The sequence below is a fragment of the Anomalospiza imberbis genome, chromosome 5 (genome assembly GCF_031753505.1).
Source record: "Anomalospiza imberbis isolate Cuckoo-Finch-1a 21T00152 chromosome 5, ASM3175350v1, whole genome shotgun sequence".
Taxonomy (NCBI): Eukaryota; Metazoa; Chordata; class Aves; order Passeriformes; family Viduidae; genus Anomalospiza; species Anomalospiza imberbis.
The window spans coordinates 45,441,632-45,452,498 of NC_089685.1; the positions used below are offsets into that span (position 1 = coordinate 45,441,632).

A 10,867-nucleotide genomic window follows, 5' to 3' on the forward strand; every position below is an offset into this window, starting at 1 on the left:
AGCATGCTTTTTGGACAGTAAAAATGTATCTAACACTAATTAAGTGGCACCTACTAAGTGTTAGTGGTATCTAACACTAAGTAAGTAACCTGCGAAATGGCAGCAAGAGGTACCATTCCAGTTCCAACCCAAAAATGAAGAAACATGAAAAAAAAACTACTTTATTTGTACTGCATAGCCTAAATAATCAAGCCTCTTTTGCCATGTGTTGAAGTAACACCTGTAGAGAGAAAATTGTATTCGTTGTTGCTCCCTAAAGACTTCTATTTCTTTTCTGTAATTATAGGCAGAGTTGAGCTTTTTCTGAATGACCAAACCTACCAATGCACATTCTGGACATAATTACCTCTTTGAATTCATGCAAAAACAATTTTCCTGCTTCTTGACATGTAGCAATCCATCTCTTCCTGCATATCTATGGTTTTATTCTTATAATTTTTAGTACCTGCAGTGTTCACCCACCATTATAAGCATGTTTTAACAGAACAAAATCTGTAAGATGGATGTAGGAACAGAACATTTAGAAGCTCTCTGCCATTTTTGCCCATGAAATCCAGAAGACCAATACAAAGATTTCCTTCAGTTCTGCCAGTAGACAAAATGTGTCTTGACCCTTTTTTCCTAAACCTGTGATTTAGGTTGTGTTCACTCATCTGTAATTAGTACACCTGAGCATTAAGCAGCAGTTCAGAAACAACTATGTTGCCTCAGTATGCTGGTGTCAGGAAAACTACTGTGGGAACAAGGGTGACTGAAGCAGGCAGCACTAAGCCTTCCTGTAACAGGATAGTTTATGTAACAAATTTGACTTCTCATTTCTGTTAGAAGCCATCCCATCTCTATGTACTCTTAAATTTGCAGTTCCTACAGGAAATTCACAGAATATTCCTCAAAGCCCACTTTCCCTTAGCTAATAAGGCATCACCATCTGATCCAGTTCTTTTCAAACAGGGATATAAAACAACGAGTAAGCAAAAAGAGATAAGCCAATCAAGCCTTGTATTTCTTTGCACCACCTTGCTAACTTGGATGAAAAAAATTCTGAAGAGTAGCTGTAAAGCAAATTTCTTACTCTTTGGAGAAAACAATAGGATCAGATGCTTGCCATATTCTGAGGAGGTTCTTGCAGAAGACAAAGAAACTAAACAATTGAAAACATTTTTACTTTTTATGTTCTAAAGGGAACACTGGAAAGTCGAGTAAACATTAAAAAACACTAAAAAAAAAAGATTGCCAGCTTGTATATCTCAAATAACTATGTATATCAACAGGGCCTGATTACACCGAGTCATATTCTGAAGCCAACTATTTAATTGATTATATTTATTAAAAATTCTCTATTTGAAATGGCTTTCAGTGTTGGAATATATCTTTTAAATGCCACTAAAAAGACATAAAGATGCTTAATAAGGTAGTTAATGTCTGCTAACAATTCAGAATCAATAGACAAAACCCTTAATGGCATTACTGAAGTGTAATTTAAGGAATATATGTAAAATAACCTAACTTATAAGCAAAGACAGACCATTTGATAATATAAAAATTGTCTTTCAGAAGCAGCATTTGTTCTGGAATAAATGGTCTCATGGCTAATCTTCCCATTCATTTGTTCAAAACAAAGTCAAAAAGTACGACAGAAGAAAACAAAACTGAATAAGGAAAAAATGAATTAATTTAACACCACTAAATCACAATAATCAAAATTACTATTTGACACAAGCAGTAATTCCTTTACTTTTGGAACCCATGAAAAATAATGACAGTCTAAGCTAGAATTCTTCCAGTAATACTATACACTCAAGCAAGAATGAAATTTAAAAAGTTATTCCAGACTGTACAATTTACTCCAGCTGCTTACTCAGTCTGTTGCAGAACTTTTAAGTCTTAACTCTAAAATAAAGCATTTAAATGAGGCCATTCCATTACCACAGAATCTGGATATAGCCTTTTTAGACTTTCCAGGATCTCTGCTCTCATCTGCTCACGCCTTCCTTCATGGTAATCAATTTTGGCATTCTGCAGTTCACCAACTATTTTGTTCAAGTCTTTGTTCACTTCAGCCATTCGCATTGTTGCATTCTCAATTTCTTCAGCCAGCATTTCCTCCTGCTGTTTTTTTTCTGTTAGTGATCCACTTTGAACAGAAGCAAAAATAAAAAACAACTCACAATTTCATTTATACACACTTTCAGTATAAATTAACGTCATTCTGCAGTCACCTAACTTCCCAAGCAGTAAATATCAGGCAGAAGACAAGACCTAGGAGGCAAGAACGGAGCTGTGCTAATACATAATGTAAATATTAATGCTTTCTTGAGCAGCACAACTACAAATTTCTCCTGTTTTCTTGCTCAGAATTTGTCCAGTAATAGCTCCATACCCACAGTAACATAACTTGTGAGCAACTAGAATTATAGAACCAATTTAAACAAAATACAGATTAGTCATCATATTTCCTACTTTATTTTGATAGCTAAAGTGACTGAAATATTAAATAAAATTAGTAGGAATTAGTAAGAATTCTAGTTATTATTAAAATTTCAAAGAAAATAATTAGAAAGAAGTAGAAACCTGCTATGTTTCAAAAATGATTAATACCCAAGAAATCCAGTTAGCTTTTAATTTTTATACATACATGCATATTTTAGCATATTCTTCCAACTTCTCTATGCGTTTTTCATGCTCTTCCACCTGTTCCACAGTCTGTTTAATGATTTCCTATGCAGTCAAAATAGAATGTGTTAAAAATAAATGAGAGCAAAATGACAGCTTTAAGATATACAGCTCGACATTCAGAACAAGTACTGAGGTAGATATTTTCTTCTTTATTGCTATTTCATGGTGAAGTAACAGCATCCCTTTTGCAACAGTAGGTGCCAAGCCACATCTGAACAAATAACATAGGGAAATTATTTTACCAAGGCCATTATAGGATTTCCCATGTTCAGCTACAATTTAGGGAAAGCCTCTTCAGCACAGAGAATCATGACTCCAACAAAAAAATAAAACTTTAAACAAAGCACCAGGAAATTTTAAGTCTTGAAGCAGAAGAGGTGCTACTCTTGGCCCTCCATCAATAGCTTTTTCCAAAGAAGTTGACATTGACAAAAAACATTGTAGTAAAAAAACTCTACCAATGGTAAAACAAGAATTTTCAATTACTCGAATTTATTAAAAACACATTAACTGAAGCAACTGGAGAGGATAAAAACATACTGCTACCTACACAGTTTATTAAGCCTTAATTTAACCCCTGAACTCCTTATGATCTTTCAACTAGTTCTAGGGATGGAGAGTTAAATCTCTTCTTGTACCCACTACAATATTTGCATATACATATTTCATGCACTCTTAAGTAATCCTTATTTCTTTCTCAACAACACAATGGGACTTGCTCAGTTTAAGAAGCACAGGCAATGGAATTCATTTCTAGATACTAGCTACATTTTCCTGATAACTACTAATTGAAAAAGAAATAGTATTTTATGAAGAAAAAATGGATGTACAAATATTAGCTCAGCTATTATGGTAAGGATAACTTTACATCTTCATAAATATGGAGTAAAATACAGCCTTTTCCATAGAAACAAGCTTATATGTTCAAGAATGAGGTGTATGGAACTTTATCACTTGTAAAGCCTCACATGATGCATTTTTAAGCTTTCTGAACAGCAGTCTCCCTCAATCTTGACTCTGTAACTAAATGCCAAAGAAATGCATGTTGCCTTTCTAACTTCTTAGTAGGTGACAAAAACACAAGTTAGCAGAGTTCGAAAAAAAATACAGCCAGAAAACCCAAAACACCTAACAGGACAAGATTTCCAGCAAAAAAGAAATGCTATATAGCATTCTGCCCTTTTTACTTCTATCAGAAGCAAACAGGCATGGTAACCAAGCCAAAGTGAAAAATGCACATATTTTATTCTTACATGTTTGGATCTGCAATGATAAAAGATTTCAATCAAAACAACTGCAACTATAGTCACACAAAAAAAACGCTGCCTCTGAAGTGCAAGAGAAGAGTGGACACTGGGATTTTTCCAACTACAACGTATTCTTACATACAACTGACCTTAAAACCATTTCAGCAAAGAGGTTGCTGTGATCAAAATACAACTCTGCAGGGTTTGAGTGTCATACACATATACAACTGCAGTGGGACACCTCAGAAAGACTACACTTACAAAACCAGAGACTGATGACAGTTAAGCCAATGTTCTGAGTACTTGTAAAATATCAGAGCCAAAGCTTTCAAACCCAAATCCTCAGTGTGAGCCCAGGCAAACAAATTCTGAACAAATTTAGAGGCCATTTTGCTAAATCTGCTGCAACACAGAAACTGAGTTAACCTTCCAAAGTACCTCTCTTCTGCTGAGGATTTGATTACATCAAAGCACTGAACATGCTTATACACAGTTATACCAGAGGGAATGGCAGAGAGACATTTTTCTCCTAAAAACCTAATTCTAGTTTGATACAGATACCTCCATTTCATTTTTCTTCCTGCGATTAAGTTTCAGCCTTTCTTGATCTCCTTTATCCTCCCAACGAAATTTTTCTAGCTGCTGGGCTAGTATAGCTACTTTCTTTCTCGCCATTTCCTTTAGCTCTTTGTACCGCTCTAACTGGACAAAAAAGAAATAAAAAAATAAATTCACTCCTTGGAAAGCAAGAAGACTCATGTTGTTACAGCCTTAAGTAACTTTATCCACCTAAATTTTATTAAAACTACCCCATTTTCCACAAGACTCTTCTAGCTCCTGATTGCATTACAACAACCTGTGTTTTTTAGAGTAAAGTCCAATCCAAAGCTTACACCTAACAGTTCTCACCTACAGTCTTTTTTTATCTTTTTTTTTTTACTCTTATTGTTCAGGAAAGCTCATAGTGCTTCCCATTCAGTCTGAAGATTAACACTATGTTTTTGCATAGTCCAAGATTAGTGCAGTATTTTCAGCATTCTCATGTTATTAAAAAATTCATATAGTAAGTGAAATATAAATATTTTAAACAAATTAGCTAAGTGACGACTAACTGACCAAATACCTCTAAAGTGCAGTGCAGGAAGATTCACAAACTAAGGTAACAACCCTGCAGGTTCTACATTAATTGATCAGAAACTATTTTAAAGGCGAGACAGTGGAAAAAACCTATCACATAGTCTTATAAACATTTGTGGCCGTATGGTTGCAAAGACAGCTTCTTTCCAAGTGAATTTACTATCAAGGGATGTAGCCCTTTCCTTCTCAAAGGAGCTACCCCAGTTACAGACCCAGACCCAGACCCAGACAAGATGGTATGTATACTACCAGGTCTTCACTGGTTTTCCCTAATTGATACCTCAGATGAAAAGCCAGTTCTCAAAAATCACTGAGACCCTGACAAACATTTTCTGTCCTACCCTCCCACAGTGTACCATATGTCTAAATAAAACTTAGAATTTTGGTTTTGCTTAAGTTCAAGGGCAAAGAGATCACTAAAAATCACAGGTCATTGGTGAAATAACACTTTCCATGTGATCAGGAGTATTTTTGGACTTCTCTAGTAAACAGTACTTTTGGGCCCCCTCGTTTACCTGACTTTCTCCCAGCTCAATATCTGTTGCTCTCTGCATTCTCTCTGCTTCAGTTTTCTCCTCAAACGCTCTCCACGCCTTCTCAATATCATTCAATTCCATCTCTAGTGCTTTTATGTTCTGTTTTTCCTTATCACAGGCTTTCTCCTTGTCTCTTAGAGATTTTTTAGACATTCCTACTTTCTTGATTTGATAGGATGTATTTTCCTTTGCTTTTATATAGAGGGGTCTCTGCTCAATCAGTGATGCCTCCAGAGTCCTAAAAGACAAAACCAGAAACAAGCCCAAAACAACCAACCCCAACCATCCACCACAAGACACAGCCAAAACTGCAATGCCACAGGAAAGGGGGAGAGAGGGAAGAGACTCCCTCTCCCTCACTGACTGCATATGCAAACAATCAGTTTTAAACTGTAAGGTTGGGGCTTACACTGTGGGTATGCCCACAGAGGATTTTTAAAATATTTTTAATCCAGTGAAAATAGTAATTTAAGAAGTAAAACATAACATCCTAAAATTTAATCGCAAACAAGTATTTATATAATGAAATATATAACTAGGGATGGTATAGGAGGTAAAAGCCATTTCTGGATTTCACTTCAGTGAACTGCTAGGAACTGACTTCCACAGCACTGGACTATCAACCAAATTTTTACTAGGAAATGCACACCTACCAAGCAACTCCCAGTGCAGATAATGCTTTATTCAACTATCACAGATTCTGATTGAAAAACCTACTTCATTTCTTTTTCCATATGCTGTTTGTCCCTGTTTAGTATCCCGAACATTTTTTTCTTGACTTTAAATGAATCTTCTGCTGCAGAAAGAGCCTCTTTCTTCATATAAGCCTCCATATTCTTTTCATCCAAATTGTTTTTCAGAAAGCTAATTTGTTTTTCATTGTGATAAAGCTGAAAAAGCTGCAGCTGTATCCTTTCTTCCTCCAGTTCCTTGATTAACATCTGGTAATGCTCTGCCTACCAACATTAAAATTTAATTTATAGTTTATAAAAACTATTTTCTATCATAAGCAGTCTAATTTCAAGGCCAAAGTGATTAAGATGGCATACAAGTAGCTCTAATTCCAGTAATGGTCACTAATCATAAAAGTCAAAAACTGAAGTCAGTACTTTAATTAATTATACTGGCAAGCCTATATTTCCTTTTATTTAGATTACTTGTATCCCTCTACCTTTTCAAATGATACTAAATTAATATACAGTATGCCATACTGCAAAAAACTAGTAGACTAAAACCAAAAAAAAAGTTTGTGGGTTGGTTTTGTTGGTCTTTTTTAAACTCCACTGAAGTTCACAAGAGATGCAAAATCTGGCAACTTAGCATGAAAAAACTGAATAACTGTAAATTACCTCCTCTTTTTCTATCTTTGCTTGTTTGCGTTCTGCTGCCACACTTTTTTTCTTGTTATAATTAAACTGTGCATCCTGTTCTGCTTGCTGCATTTTCTTTTTCTTTTGTTCATAGTCTTCAGCATATTCCCATGAATTACTAATTTGTTCAAAAAGTTGAGTTCTGTCCTTCGGCTTCTTCATTGCAATTGATTCTACTGTTCCCTAAACCAAAGTTGAAAATAAATAAATGATGTAGCACCATAGATTATTCTGATGCCTTATGAATTTAGGAGAATATAGTACATATTGACCTTTGTATTTATTTATGGTCAACACAGCTGGTGGAAATGCATCTAGATTCAAACCCAAGGAAAAATTTCATGCCAAAATGAGGATCACCTAGTCACTCAGATTTCTACATATGTTTCTGTAAAAGGGAAAAGTCTTTTCTTCCTTAGGAATTTTTGTCAGCAACTGTAAGTAAAATGATTTTGTGAAATGTATTATTCATCAAAAGCTTAAGGCCTGTGTCATTAAATTCCTGGAAACTAATAGCTGAATAGGATTTTCAATCCCTCAACCTTAAAAAAAATCCTTTACATTTTCATGTGTCTTTACTAACAGGAGTATTTTAAGATGAAATTACTTTTTCCTAGCACTCCTGCAATTAAATACAATAAGCATTTATAAAGACCCATACTTTTCTATATATTGTGAATAACAGAAGCACTCTAGTTCCACCAGATTAGCTTCTTTCTTACTAGTGTATGCATTTATATACAAACCCCATTAGGTGCATTTTGTAGTCTTGTAGTTCTTGGTAAGATCAGGAAAAAGCATGTTGCCTTTGTAGTTGGCAAAGGGTGCTCTCATTTCTAGACAATACTTAACTGCATATTCTATGAAATAACCTAAGAACCTTTTGTTTTCTTTTGAAGGCACCTTGAATGCTCACCTGAAAAATAAGGCAATTCCTGGCCTTGACAAGAATGCCTATTTTTTCAAGCTCAGATATGTATGCAGATCGGCTGACAGACTTGTCATTGAAAAGAAACTCAGAACAACTACCTAAAGGAGGAAAGGAAAAAAATTTACTGCTGAAAATGGCTACAACAAAAAAAAAATCCACTGGAAAAGAGTTAAACTAGTGGAATAATTTACCTGAGTAATTTTCTCAAAGAAGACAATAGATTTCAATTACTCCTTTATTCCTTTCAGTAATTTATTTTTTCTGTTTAAAAACTCTAGTTTCCAATTTTAGTACTTTCTGAAGGAACTGACATGGTTATGGTGCTCACGCCTGCAGCAAGGTGTCAGACCCCATTTCTTAGAGCCTACATCACTTACAGATCCCAAGGAACTATCTAGAGACGGATACTGAGCAAAGAACATAAAATAACTTGTTTAATTTTTTACTTAATTAACCCAAGTATATATCTTTTATTTATGTCACTACTAAAATGCTATCTGAAGGACTATACTAATCTGCCCATTCATGAACTAATATTGGGCATCCGAAATTCTGAGATGGGTATTTTTGGTCTCCATTTCTTTATACATCTGACAACAGACACTACATGCAGCAGAATCTACTACCTACCACAGATAACTCTTGAAAATGTTTTTTCTTCCCCATCTTCCTCACAATACACTATCTTCACACTAGCTGTAGAAGAAACAGGTTTTCCAAGATGTGCTCCATGAATAAGTTCTCGAACACTTTTGACTCGCAAATTTGCTGTTTTTTCACACATCACAAAGCTAACAGCATCCATTATGTTAGATTTTCCTTAAAAATTAAAAAACAAAATTAAGACATTTTTGACCTGACATAAATGAAAGCATTTTATTAAGAATTAAAAAATCTGGAGAATTGCCAAATTCTTTAAAACTTCTATTTCTAATTATGTATTTTTTATTCTTTTAGGAAGAAATTCTTCTCTCTGAGGGTGGTGGGATAGTGGCACAGATTGCTTAAAGAAGCTGTGGATGCCCCACTCCTGGAAGTGTTCAAGGCCAAGTTGGATAGGGCTTAGAACAACCTGGCCTAGTGGAAGGTATCCCTGCCCATGACAGGGGGGTTGGAACTAGATGAGATATGAGGCCCCTTCCCACTGAAAGGAAAATCATTCTATGATTTTTTGAGTTTATCAAGGAAAAGCTGTTGCACATAATAAACACATTTTTAAGATGTAACACACTGGCAGCAGAAAATAAGCCTGTCTGTAACAAAAATTATGACAAAACTGGTTTTTTTTTCAGCCTTATTGGAGAAATCTTTTGGTTTTTACACAGGCTTCTCTAGAGGAGAGTGTGCCACATCACCCTCCTTCATTGGCAGTGCGTTTTCTGGAGTAAAGTGAGGGAGGTTTATTGCATGAGCACTCCATCCCCAACTTTTCCTCTGCAACTCCAGTCTCCTGAAGAATACTAGTGCTGTCCCAGATCCATTCACTACAGCAACAAAGCTATCTGGTCATAGTCCTGTGACAAAAACCATCCTAATGGAATCCTCTTTTTGTTTTCTCCCTTTAGTCTTGAGCATTTCTGCTGACAACTTAATTATTTTCAGTCTTCAGCCTTGCTACTTTGATGATATTTTGACTTACTCTCCAAAGTATCAGAAAAGCAAGACCACTAGGAGGAAAACGGAGCAAAAAAATACTCAATTCGGGGATTACATAATATTTACATCTTTATTTTTTTCCCTGGATTCAACTATAAAATGTATTCAGATTTAACTGAAAGAGCACCTGGAAAGAGTATCATAGTGCTGAGACTTTACAATACAGAACAGTGGGAACAGGATGATAAGGAACATGATAACAATGCTAAATATATTCAACTTACATTCATAGGTCTTACTTCAATCATGTAAGTGAGGAAACTACAGGGTCTAAAAATCTGAATTATACACTAAATCATTAACAGACTAGGGAAACAAAAGTGAAATGTTAAACCCATCCTTGTTGCTCTGTTAAGGCAGCCCTCACCTCCTATCCCTTTGATAAACAGACATAGAATCCCTTTTGCTGAATGGAGCTTTCTGAAGCTGAGATCAAATTTTAAGAAGTTCCAGCACCTCAGGATCACGACATGGCACTGTACCTACGAAGTGTCCGCCCCACTTCACAACAGCTGCCATTTTGCAGAGCCGCTCTCACCTTCCTGGAGGAAGCACAGCAAAACCCACAGACTCCCATCAAGAATAAGGTTTCTGCTGGTACAGCCCGGAGTATTAAAATAAAACCAACTTTAAGTGATCTTTGTAAGCGGAGATGGCCAAGACAAGGCATGCCCTTTGCAAACTAGGCTTTCTGCTTAAGCTGGAAAGCACCAAGTCAACACAAAATTAAAATCCCATGAACCCCCTATCACCCCCATAGCCTGCTCCTGCCCTTCCATGCTGGAAAAACCTACACTTCCAGCTAAGAATTACAGAGCAGGTGCTTCCTAGGCTTCATTTAACTGCCACACCTTCAGGGGCACACGAGGAGATTTTCAGCAGGCCCGTGAGGCTAAATTCCACCAAACTGAGCCCTCAATGTTGACAGCTCACGGAGTAGCTGCCCCCTACTCACATACCCACCCACAATACCTGATCCATTGGGCCCGATGATGCAGTTGAACCTCATGAAGGGCCCGATAACCTGCTGCCCCCTCCACGACTTGAAGTCCTTCACCACCAGCAGCTTCAGGTAACCCATCCCCACGGGGAGCTGGGGTCAGAAGCCCCTGAGCTCCACACCTCAAGCCCCTCAAACAGTCGTCGGGAATACTTCACCAGTTGGCCCACCAGCAAAAAAACACCCACACCTCACACCCCTCTCGCACGATTTTATTGCCTCAAAGGGTCTGCTGGCCGCGCCCCGCCCCCGCAGCCTGCGCGCCGCGTGCAGCGCCCCGCCCCGCCCTCGCAGCCTGCGCGCCTCGGGCAGCG

The 10,867-nt window shown here is 36.8% G+C and overlaps 1 protein-coding gene across 2 annotated transcripts in view; it reads right to left on the bottom strand.

Moving 5' to 3' along the window:
• SMC1B (structural maintenance of chromosomes 1B) overlaps positions 1–10,686 on the bottom strand; it is a 30,715-nt gene extending 20,029 nt beyond the window's left edge. For both annotated transcript variants that reach the window (XM_068190448.1, XM_068190447.1), the window contains exons 1-9: positions 10,526–10,686; positions 8,524–8,716; positions 7,883–7,991; positions 6,946–7,149; positions 6,314–6,552; positions 5,576–5,834; positions 4,485–4,625; positions 2,636–2,718; positions 1,927–2,134 (exon numbers count right to left, since the gene is read on the bottom strand). In XM_068190448.1, the coding sequence (XP_068046549.1) occupies positions 1,927–2,134; positions 2,636–2,718; positions 4,485–4,625; positions 5,576–5,834; positions 6,314–6,552; positions 6,946–7,149; positions 7,883–7,991; positions 8,524–8,716; positions 10,526–10,634 (1,545 nt within the window). In that variant the 5' untranslated portion in view covers positions 10,635–10,686. The remainder of the gene's footprint in view (positions 1–1,926; positions 2,135–2,635; positions 2,719–4,484; positions 4,626–5,575; positions 5,835–6,313; positions 6,553–6,945; positions 7,150–7,882; positions 7,992–8,523; positions 8,717–10,525) is intronic.
• Positions 10,687–10,867: the final 181 nt, after the last annotated feature.